The 20,061-nt window shown below is 32.6% G+C and overlaps 6 protein-coding genes and 1 non-coding gene across 8 annotated transcripts in view; 4 read left to right on the top strand and 3 right to left on the bottom strand.

The window, feature by feature from the left end:
* Positions 1-121: 121 nt before the first annotated feature.
* LOC114929930 (proteasome alpha3 subunit) lies at positions 122-3,613 on the top strand. The gene is made up of 6 exons (XM_029301651.2): positions 122-282; positions 1,093-1,259; positions 1,418-1,534; positions 1,626-1,805; positions 1,975-2,208; positions 2,359-3,613. Exons 2-6 carry the CDS (start codon positions 1,095-1,097, stop codon positions 2,782-2,784), a joined length of 1,122 nt encoding a protein of 373 aa, XP_029157484.2. The 5' UTR covers positions 122-282; positions 1,093-1,094; the 3' UTR covers positions 2,785-3,613.
* A 285-nt stretch (positions 3,614-3,898) lies between these two features.
* Prosalpha3 (proteasome alpha3 subunit) lies at positions 3,899-5,478 on the top strand. The gene is made up of 3 exons (XM_029301650.2): positions 3,899-4,033; positions 4,455-5,082; positions 5,172-5,478. Exons 1-3 carry the CDS (start codon positions 4,031-4,033, stop codon positions 5,312-5,314), a joined length of 774 nt encoding a protein of 257 aa, XP_029157483.1. The 5' UTR covers positions 3,899-4,030; the 3' UTR covers positions 5,315-5,478.
* A 499-nt stretch (positions 5,479-5,977) lies between these two features.
* Positions 5,978-6,274, bottom strand: LOC146719688 (signal recognition particle RNA). The gene has a single exon (XR_014926441.1).
* Positions 6,275-6,609: 335 nt separating this feature from the next.
* Exo84 (exocyst complex component Exo84) lies at positions 6,610-10,996 on the top strand. The gene is made up of 8 exons (XM_029301614.2): positions 6,610-6,919; positions 7,174-7,535; positions 7,686-7,988; positions 8,060-8,207; positions 8,360-8,872; positions 8,958-9,088; positions 9,163-9,582; positions 9,672-10,996. The coding sequence occupies exons 1-8, from the start codon at positions 6,862-6,864 to the stop codon at positions 9,876-9,878; spliced, it is 2,142 nt and encodes a 713-aa protein (XP_029157447.1). The 5' UTR covers positions 6,610-6,861; the 3' UTR covers positions 9,879-10,996.
* Positions 9,974-11,806, bottom strand: LOC114929904 (sperm-associated antigen 7 homolog). Its single transcript, XM_029301616.2, has 6 exons — positions 11,467-11,806; positions 11,292-11,359; positions 11,125-11,213; positions 10,695-11,032; positions 10,309-10,452; positions 9,974-10,232 (listed from the first exon to the last, which is right to left on the bottom strand). The coding sequence occupies exons 1-5, from the start codon at positions 11,543-11,545 to the stop codon at positions 10,328-10,330; spliced, it is 699 nt and encodes a 232-aa protein (XP_029157449.1). The 5' UTR covers positions 11,546-11,806; the 3' UTR covers positions 9,974-10,232; positions 10,309-10,327.
* A 649-nt stretch (positions 11,807-12,455) lies between these two features.
* eRF3 (eukaryotic translation release factor 3) lies at positions 12,456-19,053 on the top strand. The gene is made up of 7 exons (XM_029301625.2): positions 12,456-13,055; positions 14,175-14,362; positions 15,561-15,681; positions 15,859-16,321; positions 16,623-16,929; positions 17,324-17,756; positions 17,893-19,053. Exons 1-7 carry the CDS (start codon positions 12,752-12,754, stop codon positions 17,934-17,936), a joined length of 1,860 nt encoding a protein of 619 aa, XP_029157458.2. The 5' UTR covers positions 12,456-12,751; the 3' UTR covers positions 17,937-19,053.
* LOC114929887 (acyl-CoA synthetase short-chain family member 3, mitochondrial) overlaps positions 17,499-20,061 on the bottom strand; it is a 48,244-nt gene continuing 45,681 nt past the window's right edge. For both annotated transcript variants that reach the window (XM_085489812.1, XM_029301593.2), the window contains one exon: positions 17,499-19,988. In XM_085489812.1, the coding sequence (XP_085345938.1) occupies positions 19,893-19,988 (96 nt within the window). In that variant the 3' untranslated portion in view covers positions 17,499-19,892. The remainder of the gene's footprint in view (positions 19,989-20,061) is intronic.

Raw genomic sequence — 20,061 nt, 5'->3', positions numbered from 1 at the left:
ATAAATTTATTCTGCATTCAAATAAACGCGGGATGAGTCGAATTTCGCGCGCTCGTCTGCGATTGGCAGATTGACTGGCCGGAATGCGCCAATCAGAAACTGCTCCGGTGATAACGTAGTATAATATATTACATACATATATACCGATCTCACATTTCACAAAAGCCTTTATGCGAATCAATAAATCAATTTGGACGTGAATTTATTGTATCGGAAAAAGGAAGAATACAGCATTCAAATATCTGAAAAATATACGAATTACGTATATTATTTTGTGCAAAAGTAAGTATATAATTATAATTCTGATGAACTATCTGCGGGAATTTTGCTAGAATTCGTAACAAAGAAAGCGTGCTCAAGCTTTTCTTTGCATGAACTTTTGATTGCGTCATTGTTCATATTTCGCTGATTCCAAGAGAAATGATTGATGATAAAATTATTTATTTAAAGTTAAACATTTTTTTTATTCGAATAAATCTTTTTACTTTATTGGTTGTTTATTAATATTAGTTTTATTTGTTGCATACACATTGTATTTTCCTACTGTTATTTCTATTAGATCTTTATAACATAATTTTATTTAATAAAAAAAATATAATTTCGTGTCAATAATGTAATCAAAATAAAAATAGAAATGTCTGTCTTTGTTTGATTACAAAGTTTGAACTTCAAAAGTGATTATCTCTTTTACCTTTTTCTGTTATATGTATTTTATGAAATTTTTCTCTCTGTTGAAAAATCTTTTATATATTTTAAATATATGAAAGATTTTCATAAATATATAATATAAAACTCGTGATAGTTCTGTAATAATTTTATCCGATTCTCTTTAATTTTTTAAATCAATGTATAATAAATATATACAAATGTATAATAAAAAATATATATTCAAACAACCTTGGAAAGACTTTTGCAGATTTTGCTTTCAAACAGTTAACGACAGTAATACATACAATAATATATACATATATTAAAAACTAACATATTTTGTTTCATATTTTTTCCACAGTCTCATATTTAATAATTAATTTTATGCTAATAATATTGTAATAATTGCACAAATAATTTTGCACAAAAAATTGAATGTTTCAGACATGGAACCTTATATTATAGTCAGCTGTCCTTACAATCCTGCACATCGCATTCAACAATACAAACTTATGTCTCATATAGCTAAATGCAAAAAAAGTGCTAATACAGCAAACAAGGTAGAATGTCCATTGGACAAGAGTCATATAGTAGATCAGAAGCATCTTAGGGTATGTATAAATCTATATAGACAAATTGCAAGTTTTTATTATTTATCTATTTATTGACTTAATGTAAAATTATATTGCTAAAAATATTCACTATTCTTAAAAAATCTTACTGTTTCTGTTATATTAATATTATTATTATTTATGTTTTAATATTGTAGGAACATATTGCAACATGTCCAAGTATTGGAAATTTGATAGATATGAATATTAGATATGAGGAAAAAGAAAAAGATATAATTGTGGATAAACCCATGTCATCTGAAAACTGGGACGAGGTATGAAATGTAGTGATAATTAATTTGTATTATGAGAAATTTATCAGCACTAATTTAAAGTTACTACATATGTATATAACTTGTTTAACAGGAACCAGAAGTTCAATCTTACAATCCAATGGAAGTGTCAGCAAGTAAACAAGTAATGCGGTGCATACCTGGATTGTCAAAATCAGAGAAAAGGAAATTTAGAGAAAACGAACGAATGCGTGTAGAAAGCCTTAAGGCGATTAATCCTATAAATACAACTGAGTTGTCAATAAAAGAAACGGTAAGCTATATTTCAAACAAGTATGTTAAATATATAACTGAATACATAACATTATAATTAATATATTAATTATATTACAGTTATACACACATATATGTGTGTATGTATTTGTATTATTATAATATCATATGTATTTATATATTTTTTTAAATGTTTGCTGTAATTTTAGGTACAAGAACTGCCATTACGTCCTCCACGTGGCACTTCTAAAACATTATATAATGCAGAAACTACACAAGAGGACTCTGACAAAAATCAGATAATTAATCTTAATGCAAGTACTGAAGCTGAACCCAGTCATAAATATAAAAATTTATTCTATAAATCATTGTATGATGAATTAGATCCTGAATGCAATAATACTAACCAGCAATTGGAGTATTCTCTACATAGCACTGATATGGTAATACATTATCTTTTTATATATATAACATTTATAAACATTTGAACTTGTCTGTAAATAAATAATATTATGAAGATATTGTAATGATATGAATGTAATCTTTTTTTTTAATTACTTGTTAAATCTTGAATAATATATATATATTTCCAGGAAACGTCTGCAGGAAATTCTCAGCATATTGATGGAAAAGAGAAAAATTTGCCAGTCTTTAATCAAAATCATGAGACAAAATTTAAACAAACGTTAAATGAAACTTACGAAGTAGTTGATAACATAAAAGAAGATAAAAATGAATATGTTAATGAAAGTAAAGCACCTAAAGCATCTGATCTTTTGACTTCCTTAAAGAGTAATAATGTTAAAAAAGTAGAATCTGTAGATGAGATAGAAAAGATCAGTCAAAATGATAAAGATTTAAGTAAGAGGGGATTAAAATTGAATGATATCCTTCAGTCATTCAATGATAGATTAGTTTATTTGACAGATATTCAAAATGTTGCTGCTGAGGAGAGTGCACGATTGCTCAAACAATTGAATGAACTTAAATTGCGTGAAGAATCTCCATCAAAAAAATAAATTTTTCTTAAACGATACACAATATGTATATTACATATTCATTATGTTGACAATAACATAAACAAACGTATTATGTTATTTTTTATACTTTAATATTATATTTTTTTCATACTTCAGTATTATGTTTTTTTCATACGTCAGTATTATGTTTTTTATACATTGGTAAGAAATTAATGGAATTTAACACAATCTTTAAAAAAAAAGTAAAGTTATTTAGATGGTCTATGACATTGTGGTTATATTGTCTATAACAATTGTCTATAGTTTATAAGTATAGATATTTACATACTAACATAATTGGTTTACTAATAGTTAATTAATTGTCATCATTCAATTAATTACAAGGCCATTAACTAATTAAATAATTTACTATTAATCTAGATAAGTATATGTTTAAACTATTATTTAAGGATGTATGGGAAACATCTAACAATGGTACAAAAGAGTGATGGCAAATTTTACTCATTTTTGGGACCTCGAATTTCAAACTTTTTTTTATGGCAAATAGTATAACTGGAACTTCAAAGAACAATGTTGCAAAATTACATTAACATATACTAAACCATTTAAATTTGTTGCAATTCTGCCATTTTTCTGATTTGTGTCCATGCTGAAAACAGCTAAAAATTAGGATATTAAACTAGCGATTTTGTATATTTTAAAAGAATAGCGTTGATGCTTTTGTCTCCGATTGTATTTCCCATACATCCTTAAACATAAATATATGTTTAAACCATATTTGGAGCTAATTACCAAATATAATATTATATATCTCTAAAATGATGTTATATCTAAATGTTATTATTAAACTCTTCAAATTTTAAGAATATTTAAATAATTATTCTTTTACTAAAAAAAATCCCATCTAATTGTAAAATATACATATAAAAAAAAAGTAAAAATTGTAAAAAAATTCGAGAAGTATTTAAAAAAAGACATTTTTTGATGTATATATATAAATTTTTTTTAATGGCTATTCTCGAATAGTTTTACAAACAAATTAAAAAAATAATTATTTCTAAAGAAACGTCCCGTAATATAAAATATAATTCATTTTTAATTTACATCGATTTGAAACATTGTCGAGTTTTATCGATTCTAAGTTGCTATTCTCGAATATTCGAGATAATCGAATTGTCGACATATTTGTTACCAATTTCATTCTTCGTTCGAAGTGACATTCATAGGCGGCATTTTCCTGGTACATAAGTGATAATTATTTTAACAACACAACACTTTCTGCAAAATGGTAAGTTAACGAATCTTGCTATAATTCAATATTATATTTATTCAGCTTTTAAATTATATTAGCACTTTTGAGACTCACTGTTTATAGGTTATGTGGGAAGTGCACTGTCATCTAGCCTAATATTTATTGCAATTTTACAGTATTAACAAATTCATAAATTGTTGTTACATATTACTATAACTATATTTAATATTGTAAGATTTTTTAAATCAAATCAATATATTTTATTCATAATTTTGAATTTTAATATGGTACCAAAAAAAAAGTATGTATGGAGTACTTTTGAAATTAATTTATAGAAGAATCTTTTATAATTTGCAACAATTTTCTAATCCTATTTCGAATTCATATTCGTAGTGGTAATGAATTAAGTCAATGTCTTTTATTTGACAATGTGTTAATTATTGATTATATATTACAGGCTCGTAGATACGACACTCGTACTACGATTTTCTCCCCAGAGGGGAGACTTTATCAAGTCGAATATGCTATGGAAGCTATAAGCCACGCCGGTACCTGCTTGGGTATATTAGCAAACGATGGTATTCTACTGGCAGCGGAGAAACGGAACACCAATAAGTTGTTGGACGAAGTGTTCTTCTCAGAGAAGATCTACAAGCTGAACGACGACATAGTTTGTTCAGTAGCTGGTATCACTTCTGATGCGAATGTGTTGACAAATGAGTTGCGTCTCATTGCACAGAGATATCTCCTGCAGTATGGAGAAGCTATACCCTGCGAACAGCTGGTCTCATGGTTATGTGACGTTAAACAAGCATACACCCAATATGGTGGGAAGAGACCCTTTGGTGTGTCCATTTTATACATGGGATGGGACAAATATTATGGCTATCAATTGTATCAATCGGATCCTAGTGGAAATTATGGTGGCTGGAAGGCGACATGTATCGGGAATAATTCAGCAGCAGCAGTATCGTCCTTGAAACAGGAATATAAAGAGGGCGAGACCACTTTGAAAGATGCAATGGCACTTGCTATTAAAGTGCTCTCTAAAACGTTAGATATGAACAAACTCTCTGCTGAGAAAGGTAAATTTTTATTTATATATAAATCATAGTTTTAAAGTTTGATAGAATTATGATGCAAAATTATTAATGTCTTTCTTTTTCATGTGCAGTGGAAATGGCGATATTAACACGCGAAAATGGTAAAACAAAAACGAAAATACTGCCAGCAAATGAAGTGGATGCCTTAATCGCAGAGCATGATCGGCTAGAAGCATTGGCGGAACAAGCAAAGAAGGAAAAGCAAAAATCGTAGAATTTTATATTAGATAAGTCGAAAGCTAAGCTTATTGATTTACACATACAATTTAAATCTTTATATTGTATATTATAAATTATCTCCTTGCCGCAATGAGTTAATTCTTACCAATGTGCTACAGCATCATTATAAGACAACACGGATAAAAATTTTTCCACAAATATGTGTTATATATTATATTCCTTTTCTCCTCATCAGTTTTTTTAACCATATGAATGAGAGAAATGGCTTCAGACTAATAATAATCGTCTAACTTATTCTAGGTATTTTCTATGATTTAACACATTTGTATTAAATATCTGTAAAATATAATTGGATTTTTTAATTGAAATATAAATAAAATTAAGGAAAATTATTAATTTAATATACATCCAACTTGTATCACTGAAATTATTTAAAACATCAACTTCTAAAATCTTCCTATTTTATAATCAGATTTATTTTAAAATATAAAATACAAATAATATCAATCAGTACTCACAAATGTTTAAAAAAAGGAACGAAAAGCCTTTAAAATATTCATTTTCTCAGCAAAAAAGTCATATGGCGTCATGTCGCGCAATTAAAAAATACATGCAAAATGATCTCGGAAAAATGAAATATCTGGCGGGAGTGCAGGAGGAGGCTCTCGGGATTGTCAGAAAATTGTAAAAAAAAGCAAAAGTTATGTGTCGGATCATATCAGCCAGGCTGCCGATGCGGTCCCACTCCCGGGCGCGATCCCACTACTGCCCGCCACGGAGACTTTTGGCTGCTGGGTTTCCCCTCTGGCCCGGTTCGCCTCTCCTTAGCTAACCTGGTCACCCCGGACTCCTCCAGGGTGCCCATATTGATGGCGAGCTTAGTGCGGACGCCCAGTCAACGTGAACCCCGCACCAGCAGGGGCCCCCGACCTCAGACCCTCCTACATAACCAGCCTCCGAGTAGCCGGATTACAGGAGCCGCCACACTCCCAGCTGACATTACTAGTGAAAATTGCGCATATAAGGCGTCGAAAATATCGACTCGACTCCGAAATACACCTCGTAACAATTATTTTCGCATTATCGTTCGACTATTCGTACTCGAAAATTCTTGTTCGACCAGAAATTTTGCACCAATTTGATGAACAAAATTTAATGTAATATAAATACGCTAAAAATAATATATGAATAATTTAATATAATATAAATGTAATTTAATATAATATAATATAATATAATATAATATAAATATTTAATATAATAAAATATAAATTACTTATATAATATAAATAAAAAATATAAAATATAAATAAATGACGTCGGTAACTGAAGAACGATACTTTATCGAGCGAGTTCGCTGTCGGTCTCCTCTTGGGAAAAGAGGACCGAAAATTTGGAGGTTAATGTCGAGGCGGAGGAGGTGTAAACTGGAGCTGTAAATCATGTCGATTTATTCGTGACAAGTGACGTAAAGGGAAAACGTAACATGACAAGAGCACGTAACTTATATTGTTGATAACAATAAACACTTCTCCGTAAAGAGAGAGAAAGAGAGAGAGAGAGAAACGACTGTCTTCTACAATGGCTGATAATAATTTAGCGAAGGTTTTCGCAGCCGAGGACTTTAATCCGGAAAAATGTAAGTTATTTCACAAAATCCTACCTCTCGATCCTCATCTCTCGATTTCTCAATAAGTTTATTAAACATATGATAGGATCAGATGACTTTTATTTTCATGAGAGACTTGTCAGAGGATATTTAAAATTTATCTTGTACTTCTGTCTTTAACATGTCATGTACTTGGATTTTTATGAAGTTTAATAAGTATTTTGAAAAGCATTATGCAAAAGAGACGAAAAATTATTTATTTACTTGTTTTATTTTATTTGTAGTTGTAAAGGAACTCAGTGCGCAATGCATTGGTGCGGATGAATTAAGGCAACAACGTGCAAAAATACAGGAACTGGCAAATAACACATCTGCTCAATTAAAACGAAATGTTTATCAAAATTATATGCAGTTTATCGAGACTGCCAAGGAGATCTCACATCTGGAGAGCGAGATGTATCAACTGTCTCAACTCTTGAGCGAGCAACGTGCTTTATTGAGCATGCTAGGATCTACTAGAACACCAGGCGTCGTTTTTGAAGATTTGTCCGAGTCGCAGCAAGAGAACTCTGTCAATTCTGTATCTAAGGAAGAGGAACAAAAACAAAAACTCATTCAATTGATGGAAAATGTCGAAGGAGCTCTGGTTGGTCATTATATCTAATAAACAAGATAATTTATTATCATATATGTACTTATATATATATATATATATAATATTATATATCAAACATATATAATGTAATATTTATTATTATATGAGTATAAAACATTTACATCTTTTTCTTTTTCACAGAGCTTAGCTGAAACTCCAGGACGTGTGTGTTTACATGAAGGTTCCCTGCTCGAGTTAGACCCAATCGAAGGAACGCCATTAAAGAGAATTCACGCATATTTATTCAACGACGTTTTGATGGTCGCATCTTGGCTGGCGAATGGCGGCAGACGCGGGCCTCCTAGATATAAAATGCAAGCGGTTTATAATCTTGAAAGCTTAGCGATTGTCAATGTGAGAGATCACGGCACAGTTAAGCTGGCTTTCAAACTATTGGCATTTTCCGACACAAGAGTGTTTCAGTGTCCCACTGCGACAAGTAAAGTTAGTGTGTTCAAGAACAAAAGTAATCCTAAAACATAAAGTAGAATTATTTGAATCTATTTATTTTGCAGAAAGAGTGGTTAGATAAGTGCGAGCAAGCAAAAAGAACAAAGCTAGCAGAGGAAAATTCGACTGATAATGATAAACCGGATAACGAGCATCCAAAGGAAGACAAAGCAGCGCCGTCTCGTTCAATGTCTTTGGATTCGAATACATTAGGTGAGATTTGCAGATACAATAAATGTTCTTGCTTTTATTTTACTCATGCATATTATTCTGTCTTCACCTGCTTTTGGTTCATATCGATTATCTAACTTTCCTCTATTTTTTTTAATTACTTAAATTGTAAAGATTTTTATTCCAAATTTTAGGGATGGATGACGATGACGATTCGGAATATCACGAACCACCGCCGGAGTGGGTGCTGGAAGTGGCTGAGGATCTGGATTCCTGCATAGCGCAACGCCACTTTGAGGATGCTTACAGTTTATTAGAGAAAGCAAAGGCCTACCTGAAGGATGCTCAACCGATACCGTTACTGACGGAGATCCAAACGAAGGTGAATGATAGAGGTCGATCATTGGTGAATGTGCTGACCAAGGAATTGGAATTGAGCGCCGAGGCGAAGTCGCTGCAAGGAGGCGGTTTAAGAAGCGCTCGACGTACAGTTAAGCTCCTGATACAGTTGAACAGGAGCGCTCAGGCGTGTCACTTGTATCTGCGATTATGCAGCGCGATGCTGAAGGCACGACTATCAAGGATCAAACGAGAAAGTACAACTGTAGCTTACGTAAAGCAACTCAGCGCGATTGCCTTCAGCAATATAGTGGAAATAGCGAGGGAATTCTTGAAAACCTTTCCCCAATCTACGAACTGTACTTCCGGTAATTTAACATTGATACAAAGAATATTGATTACAAGTGATTATTTAATTAATTGCTAACTTGACTTGCTCGTTGTTGCTTTAAGGTTTAATTGTGTGGTGCAGCCAAGAGGTGAAACACTTAACGTCGCACATAGCTGAGCAACTTTTTGTACCACAAGTCACGTTAAGCATATTAGTAGAGTGCATTGTTGCTGTTCGAGGTCACTGCGATCAGGTGCGTATTCTTTTAAAATAGAGATACGTATATTTAAATATTAATTTATAATAATTCAATAATTCAATTTTCAGCTAACTCAGCTGGGCATGGACTTTCGTTACCAGTTAGATGGACAACTGAGATCTCCATTAGCTAAAGCCATCCAAGATGCGGGAGAGAAATGCATTGATATAACGAAGCGTCATGTTGCAGAGGATACTTGGCGACCGACGAATCTGGAAACTAGTCAGAATCTTCAGAAGCTATTATCAGAGCTCGACGAGCTCGGTATCGGCGTACCATCATCGTACGCGACGACAAATGACTGTTGGATACCGTTGACACACACCACATTAACTTTCTCCAAGATTTATGTCAGTCTGTTAGAAGATTGCCTTAGCGTAGCCATACCTGAGCTTATGTCTACGATAGATAACGCACTTGTGTCCGTGATGCGAGTCGAAGTTCAACATTTAATTCTTTCGCTTACGGATCCGAAGTTGAAGCAAGAGGTAAATTCAATAATGTCATTTCTATCGAACGACTATATTATAAATAGACGTTGTGTAATAATTCTACTAAACTTTATTATCCTTTTCAGCGAAAATTAGTACAAAATAATGCAGCGTATGTGCGAGATATTATTATCGTCCGTGGGATGGAACTGTACAAATCCGTGACAAATCAGAAGTTTACGAAGCTGCTTGCTTTGAAAGAACAGATTGTATTCGAATCTCCATCGCCTACAAAACCGAAACCGGCTCCGAGAACATCGGTTACTAAATACTCCACGACAGAATACCTCTAACTGAAATAAATTTTGCATCGCTTGATTTATAGGCAAGGAAGAAGTGTTACAGGAACAAAATATCTGCATGTGTACATACATGCATTATATATAAGTAATATGCAGGATAATGTATTATATTGTACATATGAGATCGAGTTTCTTCGATGTAATATAGAAATATACGTATCATAATGAGATAAAGTAGAAGTGATTTGTTGCTTCACTTCTAACGCAGATACATATTAATTGTAATGCCATCATAGAACTTGTAAGATGCTTATGACTTGTAAGAACGAACAAGAGTAAACTCGGAAATTTAATAAATTAGATTGCCGTGTACGACTTCTCTAGGGATGCATATAATGTAATAATCTGTAATAACATTGTAACATCTAGTATGGTGTATTATTTACAATTAATTGGATATAGATAATTTATGTATACCTACAATTATTTATATAATAGCACTATTTTGTACTGTTGTCGCTGCAACTGCTAGTTTCATTATTCGTTTCCATTTTCCTCTTCTTAGCACGTATGTCAGCGAGAGTTTGTTCTATACTTCTTTGGTCCTTTTTGTTTTCACTAGGAACTAGAATTTAAAATGACAATAAATTCTACTTGCCAGTGTGTGGGTAGAATACATTTTTCATACATACAGACACACACCTCTAAATATTATGATAACTTTTATAATTTTAATAGATACAAACTATATATTAATTATATATTATCATATTTGTGTCTGAATTTTTTGAAGCTATACAATGATTGAATGATTTGTTTGCAGTAAAAATTATGTACATTTATATTTACATCTATATTTATACTCACCACATCCATAGCTACTGTTGGCTTCTGTTTTCCTAGCAGCTTCCAGAGCAGCTTCCTTGCCAATCAGATGTTGATATTTATCTTTATAATAGCTGTTGGGTACAAAATTCTCCTTTCGTTTTCTGGATTTTGTATACTCTGCTTCTTCCTTGGCTTTATTCTCCCTTTCTTTCTTTAATCTTTCTGCAACTTTCTCGTTCCACTCTTCACCCTTACGCAATGTGTTCAATTGATCCTCTGAAGGTGCGTATTCCCTCTTAAAGATCATAATATACCGATCGACACCTTCCTCGCCAAAAGAATATGCCAAAACACTTGCCACTTCTGCTACATCGTGACTGAATAAGCAAGACGGAGAAATGTATAAATATAGAATAATCCAGAAATATAACATTTTAAATGTATCACAAAACAATTTATTTGTACCTACACAATACTCCTGTGTATCTGATCCATGGAAGAAAATTTGTGCTCTTTCACATTGTCATCCTGTAGAAACTTGTTAATTTCTTCCTCGACCTACGATATGAAGATGATATCACGTTAAAGCGTTAAACGAAGCCATAATTAAAGAAAAAAAAAGGATGAAGATTTCACCTTTTGTCGAAAGACTTTCAACTTTTCCGCCTCGGCCCTCTGACGTTTCTGATATTCCTCTTGCTGTTCTGCATAATCGAAATGAGTTCACATGAGCCAACGAAATTGTTAAATTTTTTTGACAAAATCGTTGTCTTTTTTTTTTTGTAAATTTTTAGGTTAGGACTCAACTGACTTTTCATGAGCGCCTTCTGCTTTTCGTTCACTGACGGCGGTTTGTCCATAGATTTCAGAATGGAGCCCAACAAATCCATGATTTCGACGAGTTTACTCAGTCCTGTCGATATCAGGAGGAAGAGAAGAGATCGCGATTGCTCCAAAAAAGTTGCGAAGAAGTTGTCTCACAGGAAAGGACTGTCATCTGTCATACTATATACACAGGTATGTTCGGTGAAATCACGAGAGAAAGGTAATCGCATGGTTACTTTTTCAAATCTTACGTTACACTAGCTAAAAGATATATAATTCGTATAATAATTTTACAAAATTGCAAAAATAGACGCGAAATTCCAAACAGACGCCTATTTCGCGCTTTTTAAAATCAGCTGTCACATTGTCTGCACACGTCATACATAATTCAATAATTAAATAATTATATATTGCATTATATTTTATTATTATTATATGTGTATATTATATTATTTATATTAAATATTATTATATTATTATTAATTCTATATATATATATTAGAAAAAAAAATATTACAAATTCGTTGCACACGAATTCGAAAAATCTCGAAAGACTCTCCCGCAAAATGTCCCTAGGTAGAGGTGCTAGGGACATTTTTGTAAAAGTTCCAGGGTATCGATTCTGTAACTTTTTCTAAAGTGAAAACGTGAAAAGTGAAAAATTTCCGTCAATCGCACATCGATTTCATTTTAAAATCAATGCGTGATTGGCGGAAATTTTTCATTTTCAAAAAAGTTACACACTCGATCCCCAGGTCGCAAACGGAAATTTCGGATAAAAAAGTTAATTAATAAAGAATAATGAATAAAATGAACAACATATTTCCGCTTTGCTCGGCTTTTTCCATTCCCGCGAGGAAATTGGCGAGGGATCTCGCGGCCTCGAGCGATCGATGTTTCTCGATTCGCGCGCTCTAGTTCGTCGATGCGCCGCGGGGCGGCGCTAGTGTCGCGCGACCACGGGGGACGCACGCACGCACGCGGACTAGCGATCATACGGCGCGTGTACGCGGTGAGTGTGTACGCCGAGAAGTGTGTGCTGCGTGACACAAATAAAACTATTTTTTTAAGTCCCGTCCCGAGCGAGGCCCCCCCTCCCCCAGGGTGTCGGATCCAGAGCGCGGCGTGTCCGGTTAGCGACTCGCGCCTCGCCTCCACATTCACGAATTTATTCCCCCCCAGCCGGGTGGGATTAAAAAGATCCGCGATTCCGAAAAGGCCCCTTGGACCCGGCCGCGTGTGTGTGTGCCCCCCCGAAACAACTGATTAACATGGCGAACAGCATAGCACCGGACTCGTGGGAGCAGCAGGCGGACACCAACGGCGACATCGTCGGCCCCCCAGCCCAGGACAAGTCGTCGATCGAGAGCAAGTTCTCCACCCTGAACGTCAACGCCGCGGAATTCGTGCCTTCCTTCTGCATCAACTCGTCGCCGCAGAGCAGCAACACGGCGACGGCGGCGAGTGACGGCAGCAGTCCCTGCAATGTCGTCGCAGCCGCCGCCGCGGTGATAAATACCACCGTAACAGCCAGCACCACCACCACCACCTCCGTGCCCGTCGAGCTGCATCACGGTTAGTGCTTCTCTACGTGCCCCGAGGAGTTACGCGAGAAACCGTACCTGCGCCGCGATTATCATTGTTGTGATTCTCGCGCGCACATTTCGCCTCCGCGGCGCACTAACCCCCTTTTAATCGCGCGAGTCATGCGAGAACCACGTCTCTCCTCGGTGATGACGCGAGGATCGCCCTCGTGCGGCTCCCTGCCCCGTTCAACTTCGCTCTTTTACCAATGATTTTCAGGAATATCCGTACCGCGTGGCCAGATGGTGCATTTGGATACCATATGGTTGGAATATTCCAGATTTCTCCTTTCGGAATTTATTCGTTTCTTTATGTTAATGTTAGTCGATATATATAGATATATATGTAGACATATATATGATTTGATTTGCGGATGAGGATTGAGATTGAATATGCAGCCTTGCTGCGCTGACACTGTGTTGATGAGAAGTAAGGTTGCGTACTCTATTATTATTCGATATTTAATTGTAATTGTGTAATGATGCTACGTTACATTGTATTTCAACAATTTTAATCATTTCATATCATCTTTGATAGTATATTGGAATATTATAATGTAAAATGTTCAATGTGACTATGAGTCGAACAAAAGAAAAATCCACATTTGTCAGTTCAGTATTGGTGCGATCGCCAAAATATTATCATGGTAAAGTTTGGGCAAACTTTCAAGAGCGTTCTGTATAACATTGGGTAGGTCGAATTGATATCTTTCTCATTGACCTTTACTGCATGACGAAAAAATATTATAATTTAGTAATTTGATATCACTTATATAATATTGTAATATAAAAATTTAGAATTTATTTTTTCAGCTTTTATTTTACTTTATTAATTCTGTGTAAGACTAGAAATATTTGATTTCAGTTTCAGTTAGATGATAAAATTGATAAAATTAATGGTAAAATAATTAATTTCTAAAAAAAATTGTTATAAGTAATCAAATTTGCTAATGTATATAACTTATGAGATTTCATGAGATGATAGATCAATTTTATGTTTATATTTATGTCTGTAATGTCCTTCTCTATTGTTCTTTAGAATTCAAACACCTAACACTTGTATATATTATTATCTTGTATTATGTCAATATATTTTTTCTCTTTTTTACAGGAAATTCTACTCCCGTCGTTTTATCAGATCCAATTGGCAGTCGAGTTGAGGAACCTCCTGCCGGGGGAGGGGCTCCACCACCGAATGTTAATGACCAACTAAATACCAGTCCAGAACATCAGCCTGCAGATTCGTGGGAGGAAGCAGCAGTCGATGGTGATCCTTTGCTTACACCTGAGAATGAAGAAGTGAGTATAGAGGAGAAATATTAATTTGGATGATTTCCAGTTTATCTGGATACCAAGTTTTCAAAAGTTTTTATGTTAATTATTGAAAATATATCAAGTCGATAGTGTTAATGTCTTTGTGCTAAACAATGTTCCAAACATAATATATATTATAATCGTAAACTAGAAGACATCTATGTTCTTTTAAACAATGTGTTTCAAATATTTTTATGGTTGTTAAATGTACAGATTATTAAATAATATTCAAGAATTGTATTATAAGTCTAAAGTGAATATGTATATTTCATGAATCAATGATTTGAAATTTTTATCCAATGCATTACTCTATATGCTTACAATTATAAAATAACTGAAATACAATTTTATTTTGTATACGTTGATATATTTAAAACTTATATTGAAAAGTCAGAAATAAGTTATTTGAAGGACATAACAACTATGAATCATTTTTGGTTGATAAAATGAATCACTTAGTATTTGAACTATGAATGTTTTACAAGCATTGCAATCTATAATAACCATGGAAATATTCTGAACATAACGTTTGAAGAAACAAAGTTATCTCTCATTCTATTATCTGTCCAACTTTATATGTTTGGAATGTTTGGAATGTTATTTATTTAAAGAAAAATTATCTATTTTTATTTAAATAGATTAAAGAGAAATGGCTGATTAAAGAGAAATGTATTATCTTATATTTTATTTAATGTCATTTTAATATTGCTAAACTATATATAAATATTAGGAGTATCCTTAGTTGCAGCAGATAAACTTGGTTTTTTTCCGTCTAAGATCGGCACCATTCACATTGCTGTACCTCTGATTAAGATAATCGGTTACGTTTTGTCCAGTGTTACGAATACATTTTTTTAAATTTCCGTGGTATTATATATTGTAATTTTTTTGTTATATACGCTGAAGATGGACCAAAAAAAGCACCGAAACGTACGATAATTTTTATAAATTGATTATACGATAACGATATATTTTTTATAAATCGATTATACGAATTTGTGATCTATGTTACTTTATTTTCACTCATGATCATTTACATTCTTCCTTCTGCGCGAGCTCTTTATAGTCTTATATTAATTATACAAATATTACTTCATACATTACATATATGTACATACATATATGCATTAATTTACTACATTATTAATATTATGTTTATTAATATATTTTATATTATATCTAGGCTGATAATGAAGAAGATGAAGAACTGGTTGTTAAAGTACCCAAAAAGAAACCTATCAAAGTAGCGGAAGACACTAAAAGCAAAAAGGAACATGTTAATGTTGTTTTTATAGGACACGTAGGTGAGTATTAAATTTGTACATGAGTATAATATTAATTATATAATTATTTTTAATTATAAAATAATATTTGATATACATCCTTAGAGTTATCAATTGCTACATAATAAATTTAATACATAATAAATTAAACTACATAATAAACTAAACTATATAATACATTTCTTTGATGTGTTACAGATGCTGGAAAATCAACTATTGGAGGTCAGATTATGGCACTTACGGGGATGGTTGACAAACGTACCTTAGAGAAATATGAGCGAGAGGCAAAAGAGAGAAGTCGAGAAACATGGTACTTAAGTTGGGCATTGGACACAAATCAAGAAGAGAGAGAAAAGGGAAAAACGGTTGAAGTGGGTAGAGCCTACTTCGAGACAGAACGAAAGCACTTTACAATATTAGACGCACCCGGCCATAAAAGCTTCGTACCTAATATGATTGGTGGTGCGGCGCAAGCCGATTTAGCAGTCCTTGTTATTTCTGCAAGGAAAGGTGAATTTGAGACGGGATTCGACAGAGGAGGTCAAACGAGAGAACACGCTATGCTTGCTAAAACCGCGGGTGTCAAGCATTTGGTTGTGTTAGTGAATAAGATGGACGACCCTACCGTTGAATGGGACGAAGGTCGATACAATGAATGCAGGTATATATGGAAAATGCACAAATTCTAGAAATATTTAATAATAATAGACGAAAAAGAATATAAACAGATTTAATTTAAATATTAGTTAAACTTAAAATATACATTCCTTATTAGAGGACAGTTATATGTACCTACATATAACTATAATATGTATAGATCAAGTTTTTTTACTTTTTTGTGTTTTTTTATTGTTATTATTAAGAGAATAAATTTTATTCATTTTCTAACAACTGATAATGTAATGCATGCATTTTTGTCTATTTGAGGGAATAAAAGATATCATGAAAAATATATTTTACAGGGATAAGATACTGCCATATCTTCGTAAATTAGGATTCAATCCTGCAAAAGATCTTACATTTATGCCAGTCTCTGGTCAGCTTGGCATTGGTTTGAAAGATTCAATACCTGAACATCTTTGTAATTGGTACAGCGGCCCACCATTCATACCTTTTATTGATTCGCTACCATCACTCAATCGTAAGAGCAATGGACCTTTTATCATGCCAATCGTCGACAAATATAAAGATATGGGAACAGTAGTTATGGGCAAAGTTGAAGCAGGAGAAGCCAAAAAAGGACAGTCATTGCTTGTTATGCCAAATAGGGTATGTATATCTCTTGCGTCTACAGTGACTAAATTTATATTATTTTATGCATTGACTTATATTAGATTGATGATGATAAAGATGATGATTTTTTTATTAAGTTCTATTTGTAACAAAATAGGAAGAATTTTGTAAGAAAAAAATTAAAAAACTTTTTCCTAAATGTGAAAATGGTATGAAATATAATAACTTTCCATTAATAACAATTAAGTGGAAAGTAATGTAATTTTATTATCAATTTTATATTTAACAAATTAAAAATTTTTGATATTAATCTAATGAAGAAAAAAATTGATATTGTTTTTCTATAATATTGTTCAAAAATAAATGCTTTGCATTTAGTATTTTATAGAATGACATATATTTATAAAATTATTCTGTTTCAAATACACAGACGGCAGTAACGGTAGATCAATTGTGGTCGGATGACGAGGAAGTGACGTCGGTTGGACCTGGAGAAAATGTGAAGATTAAGCTGAAAGGTATCGAAGAAGAAGATGTTAGTCCTGGATTCGTCTTGTGCGACAGCAATAATCCTATCAAAACTGGAAAGGTTTTCGACGCGCAAGTTGTAATTCTGGAACACAAGAGTATTATTTGCGCGGGATACAGTGCTGTCATGCATATTCATTGCGCCGCGGAGGAAGTCACGGTGAAGGCGCTAATCTGTTTGGTCGACAAGAAAACGGGCGATAAAAGCAAGACGAGGCCAAGGTTTGTCAAGCAGGACCAAGTGGCTATAATGAGAATCGAGTGTGCGGGAGTTATATGTCTCGAAAGATTCAAGTTATTCCAACAAATGGGTCGCTTTACTCTTAGGGATGAAAGTAAGTACCATTTTGACGCAGTACACATATCTCTTTATTATCTCATTTGCCTCTTGTTTACGCCTTGATTACAATAATGCGTACAATTTCAAATATACAACTATCGCAATTATGTATATAATATGTGCAATTTCAGATAAAACTATCGCAATTGGCAAGGTGCTGAAGGTCGTCGAGTAAAAAAAAACTTGCTTAAATGTTATGACAGATTAATAATAAAAGAAAATGATCATTATTTCAATGTGACAAATATATGACGATGCAAGTCGAGCCCTCGATATTAAGCAAACCAAACGGGCATGATGAAATTTTGGCGGATTAGTAATAATGTAACATATAAACACACAACTCACCTATATATCGCAGAGCGTGCGTCTTAACACGCGGACGCACGTATAGGTGCGTCCGCGTGCTAAAACGCAACAAGCAGGGAATTGGGGGGAGGGGGGAAGGGGGGAAAGAAAAATTATTTATAGTCTGATATATATAATATATATACATATATATATATCATCATAATATATATTAGCAAGTATATATATATACGATATAAATATATGTATATAATATATATATATAAGAACATATATATATATACATAAATATATATATATATAAGAGCAAATAGATTCGATTATATAGATAAGGAGACATACACAATCGAAACTCAAGAGCGTGTGTTCCTTTTAATTAGATAAGCTGAAATGATGGCACTTGCATTGAAATAATTATAAATGGATAATGATCAAATAATTTTACCGTGTCTCCTTGATAATAAAAAGAAAAAATCACGATATTTTTATTCTTCTGAGGTGCGACACATATAAATGGGAATAAAGTAGGCGATTGATATCGATTACGGATTAACATTAAGAAAATATAATTAATATTATTATATAATTATTATTAAAAAAAATAATAATTATTAAAGTGGTGGTAAGAGTTGGAAAAAAGAAATTTATTGAATAAATCAACAAGATAGTGTTACACAACAATTTATAATTATAAAATTAATATTACAATTATTATTATACTGTTTCTTATTATATTGTCATTAAAAACAAATTTGCAAAAAATTGTGCCCTGATAATTTTAATAGGGACGTGGATGTATATCCGTCGTATACATCCTTGCAATATGACGGATTTTTTATATTCGAGCCAATGGAATAAAATATAGCACGTGGGGTTTACAGATATTCAAGGTGCACGAACACGTCCATGTTTATTTCATTTCACGTCAATAGTTTTTAGTTTTAATGAGAGAAAGAGAAATATATAGTCTTCATTATTTTTAACTTATTAAAATTCCTCAGCCCTTACACAAATATATAATAAGACAGAATATATACAAGGAAACAATGTGACACGTTAACACGTACTTGACAAATACGTTTCAAAAAAAAGTACTTTCAAACATGCATCGCAGGATACTTACGAATACACACAATGTTAGTTGCATATAGAAAAGAGATAAATGCTTGTACATACATTTATATATACAAGGAAAAGAATTCAATCATTCAAGTTTTTCTTAACTTTGGTACAACTATTTACGCATTTAAGATATACTTACTGTAAAATAATTATTACAATTAGTTTATATTATAATTGGTTTATATTGAAACAATGTGGACAATTCAATCAACAACAATAGGTCTATTCTTTTTAATTGTATTTTCTGTATTTTTTCTCTATTTAAAAAAAAAAATTTTCTATTTTCCGCAGGGGCATAATTTATAATATAAATATATTACAATAATATATTATTTTTTTATTATTTTAATAATATATTATTATTCAAATAATTATTAATTATATTAATATTATATTATATATTATTCATTATATATTATTAAAATATGTTATTATATTATATATATTATATAATTATATTATATAATATAATTATTATTTATATAATAATGTATATATGTTCCTATATATACATACATTTGAATACAGGAAGTGCAACATGGCGCAATTAGAAAGAACAGGCTTATCCAGTGAACATTGCACACAATTATGACGCGTTTTATTTCTACGAAGTTGGCTGCCATTGTTAGCTATTTCTTTTCCAAAGCACAATAAGAAAAGTTTTCGTGCGTAAGAGTTGCGTTAATTAAAAAGTGAAAGATTATTGTGGATCCGGAGCTAGTTTCGCGTATCCAAGCTTTTGAAGTACCTCCTTAATTTCGCGAAATACTGTTGGATCTTCGATCGTGCTTGGCATCTGAAAATTAAACAAGTTGGCGGGATGCTCGTCGCAGGTAACATGAAAGCGCCAAAAAAAGGTTTGTGATACA

The sequence above is a fragment of the Nylanderia fulva genome, unplaced genomic scaffold, assembly GCF_048542155.1.
Source record: "Nylanderia fulva isolate GAGA-0341 unplaced genomic scaffold, ASM4854215v1 Scaffold9, whole genome shotgun sequence".
Taxonomy (NCBI): Eukaryota; Metazoa; Arthropoda; class Insecta; order Hymenoptera; family Formicidae; genus Nylanderia; species Nylanderia fulva.
The sequence above is the reverse complement of the archived record's forward strand: the minus strand, read 5'-3'. Positions and strand labels throughout refer to the sequence as shown.